A 23243-nucleotide genomic window follows, 5' to 3' on the forward strand; every position below is an offset into this window, starting at 1 on the left:
CGAGCTCTTCTGGTCCTTCTGCCTTTATTAGGTAGATCTGTCACTGTGTGGGTTGAGCAATGTAAAAAAAATATTAAAAAGTAGCAATGAGGGTTTTTTCTCCAGACTTGTGTTTCTCTTAGGAAAATATTTCAAGTATAAAGAGGAAACGGAGGAGGATGTCATGGGATGAAGGTGTAGTGACTCAGTATCCAGACTTGTTTTTCTGTGGCTTAGAAAAGTGAAAAGAGTGTACCAGCCAGGAAGAGTAACTTGAAACTCTTAGGAAGAGTGATTTGGGAAGATCATGTGAAAGGAAGAATTTTGCCACCTTCACAGCAGGAAATGGCTGGAGCACACACTGGGACCTTGGCAGGCGAAGGTCAGTGTGCAGACTGGCTTCAGGGAGCCCCAGAGGAGGTGGCTGAATGGTGTGGACAGGGAGCTAGCATGTGGGAGGTAAATGATGGAAATTTAAGCCTGGTTCAGAAACGACAGGGCTTGCTTGAGGCACTGAGTAGGGATATCAGAGGGCAAAGTAAGCTTTCGTGTCTCACTGGTTGCGCCTTGTTTTTGTTTGAAGACAAATCCAGACTATAGGTGGGTAACTGTTGATGTGCTTATGAGTCATGTAAAATTATGTTGTTCCGGTAATGGCAGCAGATGCTTCAAATGGGTAATTTGTAGCAGAGGGCTGGTTAACTAAAGCAGGCTGAGGATGAGAGTGCAATTTGCTATTTTGCTGGAGACAGTCTGATGCCTGTCCTCCCTGTTCACACACAAGTCATCCTGAACCAACCTTTGCTTTTTGGGTTGTACCTCTCAAGCTTTGAAGGGATCTTCACATCTAAAAACATGAGATTCTCTTTTCTCCATGAGACAGTCATACAGCAAAATACTTGTTTCTCTTCAAGTCCTGATTCTCTGCATGAGGCGGCTTATTTACTATACATGCTTTGATTTGAAACTGGTAATGATCCCTGCTGTGAGAAGTGGTGTAACATCTTCCTTTTGCTCAGGGAGCTCCCTGCTGTTTTTATGGTGCTTCACATGCATCCTGGTACGTTGGGCGTCCTGGCATTCTTGCTGGGTTCATGGTTTGGTGTTCTCTGGGACTGCAGCCTCCTCTCTCATCTCAGAAGCACAGTCTGTGAACAAACTCCTTCCATCTGAGACTTTCTTCTTGTGTTGCAGTTGCTTTTGCAACTAGGTGAGATGTTTTTCTTCAGCATGACAACTCTCCTGACAAATGGTTAGCAGGATGCCCTCTTTTTGATGTTCAAGTTCCTTTGCATAAAGAAGTTGCTAAAGTGAGAACTTAGCTTACCTTCCAAGTCCAAGTGTCTTTATCTATAGATGTTGTCTTTCAACCTGTGGTTCAAGGCCTTGGGTCAGTCAGAACCAGCTACTGGGTTGTGCAGAGACACATAATGTTTTGTGAGCTTTATTGATGCTGGGCTTCTGCCAACTTCTGCTTTTTATGATTTCTAACCACGTGGGGCTTTTCAGATTGTGTCACACTTTGGTTCAAGTTGCATCTCGGTGATGTGCAACTCTTGAGTAATGTATTCAGTCTTCAGTAAAAGCAACATAGAATCATAGAATATCTCAAGTTGGAAGGGACCCATAAAATCCATCAAGTCCAGCTCCCTCCGCCTCACAGGACTAACCTAAAACTAAACCATGTGATTTAAGGTATCATCCAGATGCTCCTTAAACACTGACAGGCTTGGTACCATGACCGCTTCTCTAGGGAGCCTGTTCCAGGGACCAACTGCCTTTGCAGTGAAGAACCTTTTTGTAACGTCCAATCTGAGCTTCCTCTGGCACAGTTTCATTTCATGTCCCCATGTCTATTATCAGTGGGCAGACCGACTGGACTGACAACACTCATGGGCTTAAGTACTTCCTTGAAACACACATGATGTATGGCTTTTTGGGGAGCTCCTGGAAGTAATAAATTGCATGTTGCCCCCCCAGAGAAACGTGCTTGAATCATCTGGGAGATATGGCAATCACACAGTTACCCAAGCTCAAACTCTGTAGGATTTGCTCTGTAGGTAAGCAGAAATATTTCTCTTTTATTTGAGTAAGAGGCCTATTTAGCCTAATTAGGGAGCGCTTTGGCAATGATGAAACAATATGAGCACACAGGAATGAGAGAAGCCCATCTTCACTGTACACAGATAAAGGGAAATGTGCAAATAAAATATGAGATCCCAGAGTAGTAAGGATTGTAAGCTGCCAAGAGAGAGTTCTTATTGCTAGGTTGGTATCCCTAATTGATATAAACATGAACCCCTGTGCAGTCTGTGGTAGTTGAAAGATACGCAACTCAATAATATTTAAATAGATTCTTGCAGTTTTAAGACCCACTGGAGTGTAATTGTATTCAACTTAATTAAATGAGCTGAAACCCCATGATAACTGTGCATTACAGCTCCTAAATAAAACACTCTCCAAAGAGACTTCAGGATGCTTAGTTAAGGCAATAAAAAAATCTGAGCCCAGCACTGTGATGTTTTGCATGAGCAGCTTTAGTTTTAGTTCATCTGTCTGCTACCTGCAGAGGTTGAGAGTGTGTGCTAACAGTGCCATACCTCTGCTGGAGTCAAAAGCTGAGGCTTCACTGAAATGCTTCAGGGCAACCTTTCTGGTTTTATGTTATTCGTATGAATGTGTAGTGTCTGTTTCAAGGAGCTTATTAATGCCACGGAAGAGTGAGAACCCCTTTGTGCCTGTGGCAGTGGTGGGCACCCAGTCCCAGCAGAAGCGAGGGTTTGCAGGGGGGGCATGGGCAGGAGGGATCGATGGTGTCTGTGAGGAGGGGCCTGGGTGCAGCTTGCTTACAGGAGCTACAGGAAACCATTTTTTATGCTGCTAAGATTTGATGGGGAAACATGGATTGCTGCCATGCTCAATTATGGTTGTTTCCTTTCCTGGTAAAAGGCAGCCTGTCAGGAAGCAGTAGGAGTGAAGGCGAGGTTAGTCCCTGGGTATGCAAAAGTGTTGGGTGTATCCTCCAGGCTGGAAGCTGCTGAATTTCTAGCAGGAGAAAAATGGAAGAGCAGCAGAGTTTGAGAAAGCACTTTAAAGGTCAACATTCTGGTCTTCCAGAGCTAACAGCTAGGCTCCCCTCTGTGCCTCCATAAATCAGGGGCTATGTCTCTGGGGTGTGTGGTACTATGTATTGCTGGGCACAGCAACCAGGACACTGGAAAGACCCTGTTGAGCAGCATTTTTTTCATGCTCTGTAAAACTGGATTTTGGGGTGAAGGCAGATATGCCAAGATTCTTTTTCTACCTTTCCAAAACCTGCACATGGATTGCAGGAGTGTTCCTGTATCTTGGAAATTAGGCTCTTAAATGGCACATTGGAGGAGTAAAGAATAGTGCTTGCTGTCACACCCAAATTCATAATAGCAGCTCTAAACGTTGGGATGGTCATTGCTGAGCTGGGGGCTGCATGAACAAAGGTGCGGTGCTGCTCCAGAGATCTTGCCATGGAAGTGCAGATAAGGCAACGAGCTGGTTCAGCCAGGAGAAACCTGGGCTTTCCTGGGCACTGGCTTCCCTGCAGAACAGGAGAGGGCTGTGATCTCTCTGGTAATTTTAGCTGGGGGGGAAGGTGCCAGTGCATGATTCAACTGCTGAGGTGGTGAGAAATGAGGGAAAGCATGGAGGGGTCTTGTCTTTTATCGCTGCATCCCCAAAGTCAGTGCCACTAGGTTTCAGTGGGCTGGGGCAAGCTGCAGTCCTCAGGGAGGCCCAGGCAGGAGAGACTCAGCATCCCAGGCCTAACACTCAGAAAGGTGGGGGGTTAAACACCAAACCCAGAGAAGTAGAAATAAAGGGGCGAAAAGTGCTCAGTGGTATGCTGAAGAAGCAAGGGAAAAGGGCAGGGGAAACAGAGAAAGAAGGATAGGAAGTTTCTTAAAATGAACTTTTTCTTGGTTCAGGTAAGTTCTTCTTGTGCCAAACTGTCCTGATCAAAAGCATAGCAAAGTTCAAGATGGTTATTTTTACAGCTGTGACACTTGGAAAATGTATTAGAGGAACAAAGGTCAGAGTAGGTACTTGTTGCTCTCAGTTTTTATACAGCATCTAGCACATGGCAGAGTGAAATACCATTTCTTCCACTAAGAAAGTACAGATTGTAGGAGCTTATTGTCAGGGTAAAAGAAGAATAAACACTTCATAGGCAAAAAAGAAATTTAGTGCATTTTACTTGGAGAAACTATTGAGGGACCACCGAAGTGGATAAAAAGTTATTTTACTAAAGAAGCATTTTGTTTGCCTGCGGTAGCATAGTGACAGTTATGTATATGCCCCTTATATGTGTACCTGTTTGGACCCTGTCTATATTGTTGTCTCTGGCAAGAATTAACTTGCACAGTAAGTACACACAGTATAGGGCACTGTAAGGGTTTTATTGCCATGTGTTGATGCAGTAGATTCACAAATTCAAAGTTTAGTGCTCTCTGTACTGTTTTATGATGTTGATATTGCACTTCTTTTAAAGGATAACAGGATTAGGTTAGAATAAAATCTGACATAGGCGTAGAAAATATAGGGAGGTTGACCTACAAATTAATCTCCATCTCCTTAGTGATGCTTCAACCACATGCAAGGTAATTTCTTAATTCTTGCCATTCTTCTGCTCACCATTTGTTTCTGTTCCAAGGATAGAAGCCCACTGCAGCTGCTGTGCACAAAGAGACTTTTCTATTGAATTTGAGAAAAAAAGTTTCAGCCAAAAAAGGAGGAGGCAGTGGGAGCAAGGGAAGCAAAACTAATGAGAGGTGATGTCAGGTACAGCTATTACATGGCCTAAGGAGTTGTTCACTTATTTGGCTTTACAGGCTGGCAATAATAACCTTGCCTGACCGCTGAGCAGCTGGGTGGGTAGTGGTGGACTGGCAGGTATCAGAGCAGGCAAGAATTTTGAGTTACATTTTTATGAGCATAGTGCAGATCACCTGAGGGAAAGGAGGGTCGAAGATAATGTACTGTTATTAAGCAGGCTGGACATTAAGAGTCCTTTGAACTAACTTTTCATGAATAAAATTTGCACATATTCTTGTCTGTCAAGATAATAAGCATGTGAAATAGCTGGTTCTACTTGTGATAAATACCCACTTTGTAAGTGTTGGAATGTACATTTGCATAGATAGAACTTTTTTGTTAGCATGTGTATCTATGCACGCACATACATTTTATTTTTACATAGGGGACTTCCTTGGTTGCATGCCAGAGAGAGGGATCCCAGTAGTGTGCTTTCAAATCAATTTTAATTTACAAAAGGGGAAATGTAAATCACATTCTGAATGCTTTGTTATAGCTTCTTGACAAAGACTTTGGGGCTTTACAGTGAGAAGTGAGGGGGAAGAGGTAATGGTGCTAATAAGTGAAGGAAACACTTCATTTACAGAATTTGAAAAGGGGAAGAGTTTGTTATGATGTAAAGATATAGGGCAAGGTTTCCCATACATTTGAAAAATGTGACATTGCTGTGTTATTTAATATGACATTTCTGAGTAGCTGTGCTCTGAACTCAGTGGGCTATATCCGATATTTTAGATAACTGCTGCAAAGGCTTTTATATTAAACCCTACCATTGTGCATTCTGCTTATTGTAGAGTATTTAGAACTGCTTTAATCATGCTGCAGAGAGCTTGACACAGTTTTATTAGATCTATTTTTGTAACTCTGTCTGTAAAGGCGCATAGCTTAATGACTCAACCCTCAGATGCCATAAAAATTAATGGAAAGTTCCATTGAATTGGTCTGATCTATATGTTCTCTTTGTTCTCACAGCGTCCAGCTACAGAGAGGTCAAAGGAACCATGACAACCCTTCAACATCTGCTAAAATAGCTGTTCTCAATATAAAAATGTCATGACTTCTACACTGAGTATTTTATGCGTTCCCCTGAATATCAAGGCAAGCGCTGGGCTGCCTGGCCTCACACTTCTGTCTTATTCACATTTCTGATCATTCTGACTGTCAAGGCAGACTTTGAACCTGTCACTTCATGGATAGTGGAATTGTTACTTCTGCTGAATGGAAGAGTGTTCTTTCTGAGCCGTAGAAAAACAAGGGAACTTTTCTCTAGCAGCTTGTTGGTTTTATTTTTAATGGCAGCCATTTTCAAGCTGAGCCAGAAGGCGAAACATCAGACTTATTCCTGGCAGAAATACATTACTAGCAAGGAATAGTTTAGAAGGTCAGAAGCATGTAAGAGAGAAAATTATTGTGAAGCTCTGCAGGATTTCCTATGGATGGCTGTCCTCATCGTTTTCGAGTCTGTGTTATTGTAGCAAATTGAGATGCAAGCCCTAGCCAGACAGGTACATGCAGATTTAACTCTTCTGTTTTGAAAAGGTTTGGATCCAATAGAAATCTGTGTCCTTAGAAAGAACTCTGGAGGAATGTGAAATACAATCTCTCTTAGATTAATCACCTGAAGCCTGACTTAATGTATTAGTACACTTTGCAGAACAGGGAGGTAGGCTGCCAGCCTTAGGTTGCCTTGGCAAGGATGCACAAGTTTCTCAAGCTTCTATGAGCCTGCATTAGGAAAATGCTTAGAAAGCACTGGTATCTTATTCAGAATTGTCCCATGAGAATCTGAGTAGCCCTTGCTTTCTAGGTAATCTAGTTCTGCTTAAACATCTTGTAGAATGTGTGCGATGTAGATGAAGTCCTGTTGAAAACACTGTGTTTATTAGGTACAAACATGTTTCCCTTCAGCAGATGGTCTCATTTTACTGCTTTTTTAGTTCCCTCTTACCCCACTCACCTCCCCAAACAAGCCTGTTTGCTCTGGCACACATTCTGCTTTTCGTTTATGTGCTTCTTATGACTGTCCAAACCAAAGGTATTACTGAAATGCAGGGTCATGTTCCACAAATTTTTGGTAGGCGTCCCTGTTACGATCCGACTGCCAGAAATAAGCTGCTGATGTTTACAGTGACTCTCCACACAGTAGTCCTGTGTTTCAGGCACGGAAATGGATTTCTTTCTCATCTTGGGCTGTGAAGATCAACAACGTGCCTTTTCCAGGGCGTGATTGCAAAGTGTTGTGAAAGAGCGTCCTCCTTTCGTCTGTGCCCTTTCAACATACATTTATTTATATTTCAATAGGAAAAAACCAGATTTTTTTATTCCTAACAGTTTCTGACCTATTCCTAACCTGCCAATGCTGTGGCCATAGCTGGATTGGTTTTCAAATTAGGAGCTTGTATGTCTGCATTGTGTGTTGCAATCTCTGTTGCCATGCCCAGATGGAGACCCATCTGTCTTGCTGACCAAATGGGCTTATAGTGTGCATGTCTTTTTCTTTTACATATTTGAGATTGATGCAGCTAAATGCATTTCATCCTGTGGCTTGGAGAGTGAGCACAAACACCTGATAATCAAGTCCTCTTTCCTGACATTCCCAACATCTATTGGAATAGGAAGGGGATATGCTGGAATGTGCAGTTTTGTAATACAACTTTGAGAAACTGAGATAGAAAAGTACCGTCTCAAGTAATTGTATTTTTGGAAGCTTTTTCTTGAACTCTTTTTCTGCTTGGAAATTTATTCAGAAAGTATGTATGCGTGGCCAGTGCCTAGTGTTTAGGTCCATATGCAGGTTCATGAAAAGTATAGGTTACTTAGTGAAGTCCATTATTCCTCCTAATAATAGGCATAGTGTGTTTAATTGCTATTATTAAAAGATTCTTTTTTTTTACTTAATTTTATTGCCAGCAGAGGGCTCTGACAAAAAAATGTTTCTCCTTTACGCTTTCAGATGTCAAATACAAAGAATTTCACTAGTATGTTAAACCAACTGATGTGCAGTGACCGATAAATCCTAACTTTATAATAAGCGTCAAATCATTTCAACTTTTCTTTGTAGTCACTCCATTAACAGGAATCCCAGTGGATTCCTTCGGTATTCACATGCATATCGGAAGTAATTCTCTGGGAATTCCAGGGCAATTCATCATTTACTCTGTGTTTTATGATGACAAAAAATGTTGCATGCGTAGATTATGAGATGGAAATTTAGGAACGTATTTGACAGCCAAAAATAGAAATCTGAGTTAACTACTGTTTTCATTAGAATATTTTATTAAATCTTCATTTTAGGTTTAGCTGTTCAAAAGTAATGGGTTGTTTGCTTTCCTGACTGTCAAACTGTTACATGGAGAGGTCTCAGGCAGTAATGGAGTCTTAGGAGAAACACGCTATAACTTTTTATGAATAAAGTAAAGCATTTCAGGAATGGTATTTCTGCTTAATGTTTGTTGCTTAGGATTTTTTTTTTCCAACAGAGAAGATCTGTGGGATTATATAGCTGGAACATTGCAGTTTGTATGGCAATAAACACAACTGGTGCAAAGCAGTCTTCATGGTAGGGGTTTGCCTAACTGTTACATTTGTAATAAAACGAGGGAGTTTATTATAGGGTCTTGCTTTTAAAAAAGTATTATAAGGTCTTGTTTTAAAAATATTACTGACCTAAAGCAGTTAAGAGCACATCAGTGGCTACTGAATTACATATGTATCAGTAAGAATAGATTTGAAAGCTGTGTCTTTTTCATTACTGGCATAATCCGTTTCAAATACGGGATCTATGTTAAAATGGGACACAGTGGCACATAACTGGAGGCTTATTATCAATTACATTGCCTTATTATTTTTGCTATCAAATAGAAATGTGCTTTTTCCTACCTGTGAAACTAAAATGGCACTCCACATTTGTTGTAATACAGAAGAAGATGAGCAACTTGATGGGTTTAGGCGTTTATTTCTGCTGTCTTAATCTTCTAGGTTTTGGCTTGCATGTCAAAGAAAGTAAAAGGAACTTACAAAAATTGTCACTGTCTTTTATTCTTTATGCATCAGACTGAAATATTTAAGAAATACTATTACTTATGAATACTTTTTTCTATTAATAATGCTAGGGTTTTTTAAAGAGCATTTCAGACAGTTCCTTTGACTCTGTGCTTTGCAAGGGAATGAATGAGTTCTCAAGCTGGAGCTAAAATTTTACATACTAATTTTTAAAAAAATACTCAGTTAACTTGTAAACAGAATAGAAATGCAAGGCACACTGGTAGTGATTTTATGTGAGACATTTTAGAACTGTTTGGAGAATTTAGAGGAGTCAACTGAATGAATAGACAGACAAAATGCCATAGTTGAAAATTTGTCGTCTTGTTAGTTGTACTTGTGGTTTGATCTAAATTGGATCCTGTCTACCATTATCAGTGCAGTGGAAGAATGAAACATTTTTTCTTCTTCTAGTTTTGCAATGTTTTTAATAATACTTGAAGTACAAAGGAGGATGATGGAGATAATTATATGTAGGGTTAAAATTTGAGGTAGTACAAATCAGATATACAGTCCTTCACTAAGTTATGACATTACTTGATTAAATGTAATGTGGATGTGAAATACCTTTTGTCTTTGGCTTGGGTTGGTTTGTGGATCTGTATTTCTTTTTTGACAATAGCAGTGCTTTGCATACCCACACATACAACATCATAAAAAGAAGCTCTTTGCCATGCAGACAACTGATGCAGTCGTCCTCCTCCAGTGCAACTTGCTGGCAAGCTGAGTTGTAAACGCAAATGTTTGTATTTTTGTTCTCATTATTTGAAGCTTGAGACTTAAAGCCCCAACACTGTCTGCATGTAGCTAGGAGGTTGCTTTCTGCTTTTGTGGAGTGGTTAACTTGTAAAACTTGCTGCCTTTTGGTAGCCCAGCAAAAGCAGGGTTGCATTGAGTATGTGTTTCCGTTACCAGTTCTCATCTCTAAGATCTTGTGGTATTTATGTTCCTTTGTCTTTTTTCGGGTGTTTTTTCCTGTGATCTCACGCAGGACTGATCATCTCAGGAGAGCTGACATGAGCTGTATTGGGAGCACAGTCCCTAAACTGAGTCCCAAGCATTGAGAACAATTCCTTCTGTCAGGCAGACAGGCTGGTGCCTGCAGCTCAGCTTCCCTGGACGTTGCGGCACTGGCGGGCTGGGTTGCTTGTGAATAGGCCTTTCTTTGCAGCCACGAGCTCGCTGGCAGTGGGACCACCCACATTCTGTCTTTTATTGGGGTGCTGCAGTTGAGCTAATTTTGCTCTAGGAATAGCTGAAAATCTTCAGCATTGTAGAGACCACCTTTAAAAAAAGCACACCAGCATAAGTGAAAAATGAGCACTTGTTCAGTGTGGTTTGGTTGGTTATGCAGCACTACTGCTGTCCCATGAGTGGCCTGTGATCACATACCTGAGGAGTGTGCTGCGATCCCTACCTCAGCTCCACCCAGCTCTCAGCTAAGCTGAATTTCAGGTGATATGGTTTTATTTGGAGTATACTGCTCAGTTTCAAAGTCATGACTTTACCATCACAAGTTACACCTCTTTCCAAGAAGGTTTACTACATGAAATTTAATGGTTTCCAGAGTTGAGAGGAAACACATTGATAAAGCAGATAGGCAGATTTCATATTGTTCTAATAAAATGGGATTTTTCATCTTGCCCTTATCTCATTACATTTTTCGTCTCCTATACTCTGAATTGGCAGAACTTCTCAAGCAATAAACAGACTCTGTCTGGGGAACATAGTCTATAGTGGGAATTTTCGGTAACCCTTAGAGAGGGATGTTAGTTATAATCGAGTGGCTAGGATTCAGTTGTCGCATCACCTCTTTGGAAGTCATACAGGTTTTCTAATTGCCTGCAACAGGGAGCAAATGAAGGCTAAGTTGTGAAGTTGCTTTTTCTGTTTGGTGTTCATTTTCCTTCCTGGCACTGCTGCACTACTTATCCCAACTGAGTGTGCAAACCTTGTGAAAGCAGCTTGTTGTGCATGTTGGATCAGCAAGCTCAGCCAGTGGAAGAGTGTCCAGTTGTGCAGGCAGATGTGTAGAGGTTGTGGCACAGAGTGAGTCAGGGTTTCTTTCCCAGCTTGTTGGGAAGTGATGGATGGTGAGGAGGCAGTGGAGGCAGATGTAGGTTTGCTGTCCACTGACTGGGCAGTGCTGCTGCACTGGTGAAAAGGCAGGATAGCACTGCTGTGCTCTCAAAGATGCTCTTGTTTTGTCGTTGTGATCTACACACTTGCTTAGTGGTGTGGAAAGTTGTTTGTCCAAAACTCTGGAAAGCTAAAAGTTCTCAAATAGAGAACCTGATCTTTTAACATTCGAAACATCTCCCGTTTAAGGTCTTTGGCAGGTTGAGACATGGAAAGTACAGTAAAAATAGGTATGTATAGAGGGAGTTCTGTGTATAGATACACATTTAGTGTAGTTATTTTGCTTCTGCTGCTCCAACAAGTGACATGCAAGTTGTTTTCCACCTCTACTGTACATGGTAGTTTTAAGAAACTGCACGCTGTTCTGAATTTTGGAAACATGACCTCTACAAAACTTCCTGGGAAATTTGAGGTAACTGATCCATGTGTGGAGTTGCATTTTTAAAATGTAGAGGGTTTTACAGAGCCTGAGGTTTAACAGCCTTTCCCCTTGGTTTTAATTGAAATGTTTTTTCCAATTCTCTGGAAGTGATGCTTGATTAAAAAGGTCTGTAGTCACGAACCCCAACAGCAGGATCATGTATTTCCAGTTGGCAACAGTTTCAGTAAGGTGTGGTTTCTAATTAAAGGATTTCCTCCTAGCTTGTATGCTAAAATTCTGCATTGCAATTTATGTGTATTATTAGCATAATTATTTAAAAATTATTCCTCAGTTGTTAATTTTTTCCTCAATATTCAAGGCATAATTTTATATCTATCTGTGTTGCATCTAATAACAGCAAGAATGAAATAACAAGCTACAGTGTATTCTTATTCTTCTCAGAATATGCCCAAAGAGTAGATTGTAACCTTTTAAATAATGTATGCAGTAACATACATGTTATTTCATAAATCAGACAAATAGAGAAACAACATTACTCGATCCCCTCTTTTGAACCTATTTTTAAGTGTGTGTATATTTTATGAAAAAACCCTGTTAATTCACCCTGCCCTCACCTGGCCCTCTGTGGCATACATACCTGAACTTTAGAATGACGTCTTACGGCTGGTTTTGATTTGTTGAGTTTGTCTTTTGTCTTTTTTTTTTTTTTTTTTTTTTTTAAGGGGGATTGGGCTATTTTCCCTTATTTATCCATAGTTTTAAAAACATGAATTTTAACTGTAACCATCAGATAATTACAATTACATTCTTGGCTATAGTCGTTTTATCAACAGGGTAGAGGAATCCTGCCTCGCAAGGCAGACATTTGAGACCAATCAAACCATGTTTCTGCCTCCAATGTATCTGAAAAGACCAATTGGCAGAGTGCTTGGTGGGTGGCATAAACTTGCCTCTTAAAGTTGTTTGGCTACAACTGCCTGCAGTCCAGCTGATTGTGCTTATAAGCAAGAAGTTAATATTTCAAACTGCTGTTAGTCATTGTCAAGGATAGCAGTGCTACTCCCACGTAAATAAAGTCAGTGAAATGTAATGACTGGTTATTGGATGAGTGGGCAGCTGCTTGGGAGAACCAGATGGAATATGAATATATGTGGGTGGAGGGAGCTGAGATAGGTAGTGCCTAGGGATATACTGTTCCTCTACTGTGTAGTGCTGTCCCTGCCTTCTCTCTCTGTGTAGGAATTAGCAAGGACTCGCCTGTTTTTGAAGAGCTACTGTGGTACTGTTGTTTGAAAATATACAGTTGTTCTTACATACTCAGGGCTAAGGATTAAGAGGATGATGCAAGAGCTGTGTGCTGGACGTGCTGCAGGGAGTGTCCCTCTGAGTGTGGTGTTACCTTTAAATTAGATTTTTAAAGTTGATTAATGTCCTTTCTTTTTCCTTGTCTCCACCTTAGGATGGGTCGCTGGGAAATATCGATGACCTGGCACAGCAGTATGCAGACTACTATAACACCTGCTTCACGGATGTCTGCGAGAGGATGGAAGAGCTGCGCAAACGGAGAGTTTCCCAGGACCTTGATATGGTATGTAGTGAAGTTATGAGTTCATTAGCAAATGATTGCCATTCATGCCCCAGATAAAGAATCGGTATTTCAGCTTGAAGAGTCCTACCCAGAGGAATAACTATATGTGACTGTGTTCACGCACACAAATATTTCAGCCAACTCAATTAAATGCTTGAAAATTAGCAGGATTAGTATTTTTTTCTAGGCATTTGTTATGATTAGTTAAGCCTTAGAGCCTGCATTTCTTTGTTCTTTAATTACATTTTGCTTGCACACATTTGCTTGCAAACCCAACTCTTTGAGACAATGTAGTGTCTGATGAAAGCACTGTTTCCCTGCTCCAAGATGCTCCCAGCATGGGCACAGCAAAACTGTGTGCTGTTTTTCAGTTGTGCTGTACAAACTTCTCAGAACTCCAAGGTGTAAATACTGGTTTCAGGCTCCCAAATGTAAGCAGTCTTCAATTTTGTGAACTCCTTCCCCCTTTTATTACACATTACAGAACCTGCAGATGGGGTCGTCGAATTTCCGGGTCTCTAATCCAACTTTTATTCAAGTTTATCAATACCTGCCTGGCACACAGGACTGCAGATCCAGAGATGGTGGTCCAAGGATGGCCTGACAGGTTCCAGGGAAAGAGGAAGAATCACTTCCCTCCATCTCCTGTCTACACTGTTGTTGACACGCTGTGGGATGCTGCTGGCAGTCATTGCTGCCCTGGGCATGCTGCTGGCGTGTGCTAAGGCCTTTTCTGCAGAGCAGGCTGGCCCAGCCAGCCAGTCCCTAGCCTGTGCTGGCTCATGGGCTCACTCCTCCTCAGGAGCAGGACTTTGCATTTGTCCAAGTTGAATTTAATAAGCTTTCCTGCCAGGCCACTCTGAATGGCAGCCCTTCACTCAACTGTGGTGACTGCAGTCTGAGGTGCACATCATCTGTTACCTTGATGGGATGCCCTCTGTTTTCTTCTTGGCTTTCTAACAGGATAGACCCCTTTACTGCTCTGCTTCTAACTGGCCTCAAAGTGTAGTACAATAAACACTACTATTAAAGCTCAACTAGCTGGTTTTTTCACCCTTTGAGTTGTGTAGACTCCCTGGTGAGTCCCATTTTAGCCAAAACTAATTTTTGTGCAAGTCATCTCATACCTCATTTTTGTTAGGTTTAAGAAGGAACCTTTTAGGGGCCTATCACAAAAGTATGACTTATTTTTACTTGTTGGACAATTTTCGTACTGTCCCGTAACTTCAGTAAATGTTTGTTGATGCTTAGGGTGTATATGTATGTATTACTGATTGCCGTGCTTTTTCATTGTACACTTTCTTTGTTAGTTTTTATAACATTCATAAAGCTCATCCGTGACAGTGAAAAAGCTGTCAGCTGTTAGTGTTGTATTTCCCAATAATATACATTTTTACATACAGCCTTACAGATACTTCCTTCAAGTCTTGTCTTGCAGAAAACAAGTTACTGAAAGAATGATATTTGTTGTCACGTATAGTTTTGCTGTGGGGGTAACTTCTGGATATCATGTACAGAAATGCATAACAAAAGTATGGTTAATAATACCTCTACTGAGGCACAGCCGTATGGCACAGCTAGCATGGGATCTGATCACTCTTCTGCAGTTCCTTTACAAGGCCAATACCTTTAAGATAAATTTGGGAGTTGGAGTTGTATAATTGTGTCTTCTACTTTTGCTAGCACTGACTAGTAACAGGGAGTGGTTTGTCTCCTTTCTTTAGCAGCTGCATCTGATGACATGGATTACTTAAGGCAGCTTTCTTTCCTCTTGGGATTCCAATTTAACAATTGAGAGGCTTCTAGAGTTTGTACAGACCACAAACTTGAGTTGCACAAGGAATGGCTGCAGGATCAAGGCAGAGCACCACCTGCTCTGCCCTACTCAAGTGTGCTAATTAATTCTTTTGTTTTTAAATGAAAAAACAACCCAAAACTTATTTTGCAGATCTATTGATGCCAAGAAGTTCCAAGTGTTAAATAAGAAGTTATTGCAGGAAATCCCTTTGTAGACAGACCCTTGAAGCTTCTGTGCAAAGAAGCTGATGGCGCAGAATTGTAGCTCTTGTCAAGCCCCGCCCCTCGGCTCGATATACCTGATATTCTGGGGTATTCATTGCTGGTGTTGACCACAATGAAACCCCCTTTTCTGGTGCTCTTGGAAGGCAGCTCTTGTGCTGTGTAATGAAGCATGCCTTATGGCAGGACAGGATTCCCTTCCATTTAGACAGGTGGGCCTAATTTGGCTTCCTTCACTTCCGAGACTGCAGAAGCCAGGCTGGGGAAAGCCATATGAGCTTAATTAACTCACATCAAAGGTGCAGAGCTTCACGCTGGTTTAAATAGATGTGAGGTAACCCAAGACAGACCAGTAAGTGATTCACTAGCGCATTCTGCTCAAGAGAAGCTGTAGTCAGAGAAAGTGGTTGTGTGAAAAGGCATCCTGGAGATTGCTCTTCAGTGGCTCTCATTGAGTTTTCTCACTCTGGTAGTCTTGTGATGACTTATTGAACTGTCAGGTCAGAGAGAAGATATTGCAATCGAAAATGAAATTAGTGCTCAATTTTTAAGTCCATCACTGCTATAATACAGTTTCTGGACATCGGATACCCGTTCTGCTGATAACACAACAGAGTATAGATATTAGCTTGCTTCCACAACAGCAGCATCCAAACAGTGCTGACTGCAGCTGAAACTTGCTCTCACCAATAAGTAGGTGGGCTTGACTTGGGTACACAGGAAGAGGGAAATGGCCATGTTGACTAGAATGCATTTTTGGTGTGACAGAGTAGTAAGCCTCTTGATAATCTGCTGTAGAAACAGGAGCTGGTTTAAACAGCACATCTGCCAAGGCAATTGCAAAACTACTAATGTGAAAGACAAAACAGAATAGTGACTCATCTGATGAATATTTTTTTCTCTTTACAGCTTGAGGAAAAGTAGTGTATTTGCAGAGGTTTTGGAACAGTGAATGGGGAGTAATGCTGGGGGAAGTGCCAGCTCCGTAGCATATCCCAGGTATGCTTTGATAGCAAAATACATGCAGCAGATGGCAAATATATGCAGCTCCCAAATTATTATGCAGTATTTTTGGGCTGTTAGTTTAGTCTGGCTTTGCTCTGTTGTACAGTACTCTCCTAGCAGAGGTGAGGAGGGGTAGTACTGTCTGTATGCCCTCTCTTCCCAGCAATGTAGTAATGTCAAAGCTGGAGGTGGGCAGTACTTCTGCTCTTCCTAGTGCCCCCCACCCAATGGTCTTCTCCCTCTCTTTAGCTAAGTGCTAGAGCAGAGCTGATACGCAGTAGTCTTAGTGCAAGTTGCCAGGGGTTCACTGGAGTGAAGGTTACTGAATCATGAGAAGGAGATACCATAGGATAAACCCAACCCCTGCACTGATATCAGGTCTTAATGAGGAGTAAGGGGGCAGCTGGGAGAGTCTCTGTTCACAGCTATCTCAAAGCTGCAGATCCCATGTGCCAAAAATTTCATAAAGCAAAAGGTGTTGGGATACATCTTCAGATTTTCTAATCATGAAAGATCAGGCGATCAGCAGCTGTGATGTAGCTGGGAGACTGCAGCTTGATTTTTGGGTGGCGGTTCTGATGTTTTTGTCTGAAATGCAGTATGAGCAATTAATACGTAGCAGAAACACGAAAAGCTGAAGTTAGGTTTGAAGCTGCTTTTACTGAATGGTCTGAACAAAGAGAAAGAATGGGTCACCCCAGGGGTGAAAGCGTCCTCTAAAAGTTGCCCAGAGAGGCTATGCTAGGAGGAGCAGTGTACTAACAAAGAAGTGCCTGAGCTGCAGAGCTTTGCCAGGAACATGTCGTTAATGCTGGCTTGCCCAGATTGCCCTTTGTAGCATTTCCACTGGAAGGACAGAAATATGAACTGTTTATTGCTGCTTCTGTACACTTTTAAATAATTTAAAGCTGTTTGGGAGCGAGTGTTGATACCTTGATTGTATATTGTACTTTCTAATCAGCTCTCCAACCTTTCCTACCAGAGCATGGCCATTTCAGTCTAGATATCCTGCTCTGGAGTTGTATTAAAAATAAAATAAAATTAAAAAATCACTTAAATTGTTTGTGAGAGCAGCATATCTTGTAACAAAACAGTAGCTGCAGATGGAGCTGAAAACAGAGTGTTTTTCCAAATGGCAGTGCTGTCAAGGATTGTTAGTTGTGCCTAACCATGATAACTGCTCTTTGTGTTTGGAATTTTGCTGCTGTTTTTCTAATGGAGAATGTGCTTGGGTTTGGACATTAATGTTTGTGAACAGCATGGGAGTTGCCCACGTTTCCTAGCATTTGGCCTATTGCTGTGTGCCATGTGGTTTTTTGGCCAAGAAGAAACTGCAGTTGGAGTAGACAGAGTGGATTTTCAGGCCCATAATGGATGTATCACTGCTAGAATTGAGCTGGACATCTGCTAAAATGCAGTTATAGCCAGAAAAGTGATTCTGTGAGGGTGGCACCTTGTTACTGCTCATATCTGCTTCCTTGGTGTCTTCAGGATCATATCTGCCTGGCTCACAGACAAAAGCAGGTTTGCCTTGCCTATCAGCAGGGTGGGACAGCGTTGATATAGCTGTGAAAGAGCAAACTGAATTCTGTTGTCTCATCCGTCACTGACAGCAGCCAGCTAAGTGCTGCTGCCAAGGTCTGTATTGTAGCTGATGATCTTGAAGTCAAAGAACAGCTTGAGTTTTCCTGATGGGCTCTGACAGCTATGATTGTGGCACTGAGAAGCTGCATTCATCTATTGACTCGTAGATTTCATAAATTGAAATGAATGCCACTGGAAAGGCTATAAGGCATACAAGTATACTCTTTTTTTTCTCCATTTAATTAATTTCAATAAATAGAAGGGAAATTGTTCAGAATTTCTATATACATCGTGGTAATGTACAGTGCATGTTTTTGACTGGGTGACTTGCCCAGTCCCACGTGTTTTTGCAGTAGCTGCCCATGTACACACAAAAAGTAAAAAAAACAGAAATTAATGTAAAACCACTGTAAGTTTCTTGCCTTGTGCCCAACATGCATCTAGTCATCATAAGTTTTGGCTGTGCATGGTTTTGAAAGGTGCACAGCAACCAGTAGTTTGATTACAAGTGGAGTAGGCTGTCTAGATAATGTTATCCCACATAAATGGTATGTGTCCAGCAAGGCAGAGTGGAGGGAAGTGGCAAAAGTAGAGTAATAATGTGAGTGATAGAGTAATTAGGCTTTAACATTTATAGAGGTGTATTTGGCTCATATGGTACTGCTGGTTGGCAATATCATAAGACTACTTGAGAAACCAGTCAGCCTTCACAGAAAGAGACTAAAATACCCAGAACTGTTGCAGTCAGTGATTGATGTGTATTTAGGAAATCTCCGTGGGAATTAGCCACTGAAGCTGCACTTATGATACTGAACATCTTTGTGGACTCTCTATGTGCCTGCTCTAACATACATCTAACATCTGCATCTTACATACAGTAAAACATCAGGATCCTAAAATAGACCGCTTATTGCCTGCCATGAAGTGATCAGCTCTGTGTTGCAAATGCAATATTGGCTGTTTTTACCTTTGTCCTGAGAAGACACCTCCGTATCTTGCTGGAACAGTATCCCACTGTTTTGTCTTGCTGGCTGCAAGAGGCCCTCCAAAGTATAAACAACATCTGAGTCAGATTAAAAAGGTATCTACAGCACAAAAAATGGAGCTGGAGAACACACAGATAAGACTTCCTAAATTTTGGAAAGTTTCCAGGCCTTATCAGGCAGACACACAAAAGAAAAGGTAGCAGTAAAATACATGGACTTTCAAGTATATATATTTTTTTTCCTGCAGGTGAAATAGAGAGGATTTTGCTGTAATACAAGGTGCATAAAGTAGACTTACACAGAAAACATAATAGAGATTTACCTTGTCTCAATCTCTGAATATTTTAGGCTTTATCTTCATAAGTGAAATTAATAGTGATTTTTTCATTATTAATGGAGCTTTTCAAAGGTAGACACAGTGGAACTTCTAGGACAAATGGGCTATTTTTAGTGTCTCATGTATCACACACCAAGACAGCAAAGGCATTTAAATACAGAGCTAGCATTAAGCGTCAAAATAAAGTAAGGTTTGTTCCACGTGCAGCGAAGTGAATTCCATTCTTAAACAATTCTTAGTCTGCTTAGTACTAGCAGACTAAGTAAAAATCTCTCAACTTTCTGTAAGCTAATGATCTCCTGCAGTCTCACCACTGTTTTTGTTGGAAGCCCATCTATGAGCAATCCCTGAAGCAAAATCTGTCTGTTTATAGGCAGACTTCATAGGTTGGAGTCTCAGCAGGCTGTGCAGCTGTGGTGGGTTGGATGACCTTATATCTTCCTTTCATAGGTTTGGAGGGTCCTTGCTTTTTGGAGCAGGATCTTCAGTTTTAACACTTCGGTCTTCTAAAAATGTTTGTATTTTTGGCAGTGTCGGTGTTATGGGAAGAACAGGTTGTCAAAGTTAATTGTGTTTTTTTTCTGAATTGGCAATACTGTTATGAATAAAATATTTGGTATAAATAGAAAAGATAACTTTCTTCTGGTAGTCTGATTGGTAATTGTGGAGAGAATAAATTCTCTTTAGTGTTATAAATGTTTTTCTAACTATTCTTAATCCGTTAGCATCATCTGTAGTGATTTTCTTGTACCTTTACATTCAGCAGGACTTTTACTTTGAACCAAAGATCAGTTGAATATATTCTTACTGTGCTGTTCTTTTATCCTAGAAGCAGTGTGGGTCTGCTGGAACTGACAGACTAAATTTGTATTAACTGATTTAATCTCATGGGAGCCTGAAGACTTTGGGAGGGAGGATGTTCACTGCCTTTGGCTCCCTCTGTGTATTTTTTTTGTCCTTTCTCTCCTCTGAATTAAAAAATGACAGCAGAAAACAAAATGTACAGCATCAGGCTATCTGGACCATTAGGTAAATTTCATTGCCAAGGATATGATTGCTAAAAATCAATGCAAATTAAATTGTCATTTAAGAAGGTGCATCTCTGAAGGGAAAAAAAAACTAAGGAAAAACAAACACACAAAAAACCCCCCAAAAAACCAAAGAACAAACAAAAACCCAAACACCCAAACTCTGTGGTGAACAGTTCCTGTGGTGTGCAGCCCAGCTTGCCATTCCCATATTGCTAGAAGTCCACAGTGCCCAGCTGAGTGGTATTATTCTGGGAAGAACAGTAATGTGTATTGGCTGGGTCAGAAGCGTGTCAGACTTCGTAATGTGGCCAAAGCTAAAACAACAGAAGAATGATCCTAGGAGGTGTAATGTCTTGTATAAAGATTACTCCTTTTTGTCATTCAGCCTGAATCCCCACACAGCCTCTATGAACTCTCCTCCTGTCCCCCATCCACTGCTCTCCAGTCCAGCTCTGTATGCTGAAGGCTGCTGATGGTGATTTCAGGTGTCAAGCTGCACTAGCTTGCACTTCTTCAAAGTCCTTAGGTAGAGCAACACCACTCCAGATCCTCAAGGAATAGTAAGGATATTGCTCGAGAGGAAGTCTTGAAGTTACTGAGGTATTTAAAAACCACGCTTGTAAGAACTATAACAGCCTTGCAGGTCATCAGGGAAAACAAACAGGTCTTAATCAAGAATACAAGAGCATGTTGTGATGAGAATAAGAAACACATCATGAGTATTTGTGCACATCTGGATGTACTTTGGAACATCTGTTTCTCCAGAGCTGAAGGATTCTCTTCCAACAAAGATGCCCAGAGGAAAGGCAAGTCTCCATCTGCGAATTCAAAGGAGTTGGTTTCTTCTTTTTGTTTGTTTGGGTTTTTTTGCCAGCCTGGCCCTGCTCTTCATGATGCAGGTTCTGATTCTTCACAGCTACTCTCCTTTGATCTCTCCATGCATTATCTTCTCTGTGTTGTGTAGGTTTCCTGTTTCAGCAGTGTTGCCTGAAGCACACAAGAGAAATGCTCTGTTTCAAACAAAATGGTCTGTGAATTTTGTGTTTGAAGGAGAACTTAAGCAGTTTGAAGAGATGCGATTTCTTTGATGATTGATCAGTCTGTTTTCCACAAAAATAATAAAAAGACATGGCTATCAGCTGAAACACCTCTTCTTGACTCCCATATGTCATATCCCTCTTGATTTATAGTTTAGATTGCAGATGTATCTTACATAAGGGAACTAAGTAATTTGGGATTCCTACATCCGGTTTTCCCTGAATCTAAGTATTTTTTGGCTGCTCATGCAAATTGAGCTGGGGAAGGCAAAAATCCTGTAAAAACATATGTAGGGAAATGAATGGGTGCTGTTTTACAAAATGATTCAATTTCAGTACCTTATCAGAAGGATTAATTTCTTGTGATGCTGGGCATGATGAATAAAATCAGTCATGGATTAGAAACTAATTAAAGACTTGAATTAATTAACAAAATTTTGAATCCATAAGTTCCTTACAAAACACACACTGGTAATTTTTTGTTTGTCTTTTTCCTGTTGCTGTTGAAGTTCCTGATAAGACCACAGTTATAATCATTTGGTTTAGGCTCCTTGTGAAAATAGTTGACACTCTGGTTGTGTACCCAGGCTCATTTAAGGATGTAAAGAAGGCATTATTTGCAGGAATAGTGTCTTATTAAACACCTGGATATATCTGTGGAAAAGCAGACAAACTTTTTGTCATATAAGGCTTTATTCACAAGCTATCCAGATAAATTAGGATGATAAAAAAGCTGGCAAAAGAAAAATCAGAACTTGGAAGCTTCCTTTTAAGGCAAACTAGGCTGATAAATCAAACAATATTTGAAAGATGTCCATCTCCCCTTCACCCTCCACCTCCAAATGGGGCAGATTTTTCAGGTTTCAGTCACCTTTCTGTCTTGGTGCATCTACAGACCTGTTCAGGTTTCTCCTTGTTTTGGTAGCTCAGCCCAGGTTAAGCCATAGTTCAAGTCCATTTTGACAGAAGAGAGAGCTTTTAAAGTTTTGCAGCATGTGGGAGGTGCTGAAAGTCATGCAAATAAGAAGTAAGAAAGAAGTCAGTTGCTTTATATTATGTTCATGTGGTTAACTATTGAAAGCCACATAATTGGAGCCTTAGGTGCTAGCATACACACAAGCTCACAAAAACAGTTTTATTTCTCCTTTGTATAGCACTTTCCACCCTCAAAACCCTTTAAAAACATTAATTAGCTTTTTTTTTTTTTAATCCTTTGAGGTTAGTACTTTGAGTACCATTATCCCTATTTAGGACTAACCTCCCTGAGATTCAGCTGCTCATAAAGATTAACCTATATAATTCTGTAATTCTGCCTCTGTAAGTTTTCAACGGCATAACACAAACTTTAGGGTAAATTCAGAACAACTTAGTAACAGACAATGATGTTACTTGGGGTCTACCCCAGTTTACAGCTAATTAAGCTGAGAGCTAATTAAGCAAGGCATGGGCAGTGAGTGAAGACAGTCTGGGTCACCTGTGGCTCAAACCTGAAGTCCAGTCCCCTAGCCCACACTTTAAAGAGACCAAAAATATCTTCAAATTGTGCCAGAACATTATAGCATTCCCAGTCTCGCATCGTTCAGAGAATGGTCCTATTTTCCTCTGGAGTGGGGGGTTCTGATGAAGAATCTAGCTCTACTGGTCAGTGGCTCACTGCCAGTCATGTCTTCTACTGTCCTGCTCCTACTTTGAAAGACTGTCTGTTGTATGGTAAGGATAATGCTGATACAAACGCAGAGAGCTGTGCTACTTCACTGTGGAGCAGGCTTATATTTCTTCAACAACACCTTAGTTTCACTGGAATAACATTAACTGGTGATGGCTGAACGAAATGCCATTTCGTTAAGCTCCAAACAAAATGCTTGATTTTAAACACCTGTGGGAATGTATGAGAAATGAAGGTTGCAGTGTGCAAAGTAGCAGGAGGGTGGTTTGATCCAGCAGTGGAGAAAGCCAGGATTTGGTTCTCTCCTCTGCCTGAGGAAACTTGAGTTCTTATCTCCTACCTTGAAGCAGAGTGCCCTGCAATTTAATATTCTGTAGTTCTAGCAACCTTATCTATTGATCAACCCTATTTGCATATATAAACAGTTCCTGTTGTACCAATGGAGATACCAGTATCTCATCTTCCAGGCAGGAGTCTTCTTCACAAAGCTAGTGAATCTTTTCTTCTTCACTTGCAGGTTAAATAATTAGAATACCTTAAACAGCATTCAACAGCTTTATTAGGAACAGTGGAGGAATGTGAATCTCAGCCTAATGGTTTTTCA

The 23243-nt window shown here is 40.9% G+C and overlaps 1 protein-coding gene across 4 annotated transcripts in view; it reads left to right on the forward strand.

Moving 5' to 3' along the window:
- LOC127382222 (SAM and SH3 domain-containing protein 1-like) overlaps positions 1-23243 on the forward strand; it is a 555361-nt gene that overhangs the window by 442049 nt on the left and 90069 nt on the right. For all 4 annotated transcript variants that reach the window (XM_051613541.1, XM_051613538.1, XM_051613537.1 and 1 more), the window contains one exon: positions 12846-12974. In XM_051613541.1, the coding sequence (XP_051469501.1) occupies positions 12846-12974 (129 nt within the window). The remainder of the gene's footprint in view (positions 1-12845; positions 12975-23243) is intronic.

This window comes from Apus apus, chromosome 3 (assembly GCF_020740795.1).
Source record: "Apus apus isolate bApuApu2 chromosome 3, bApuApu2.pri.cur, whole genome shotgun sequence".
NCBI lineage: Eukaryota > Metazoa > Chordata > Aves > Apodiformes > Apodidae > Apus > Apus apus.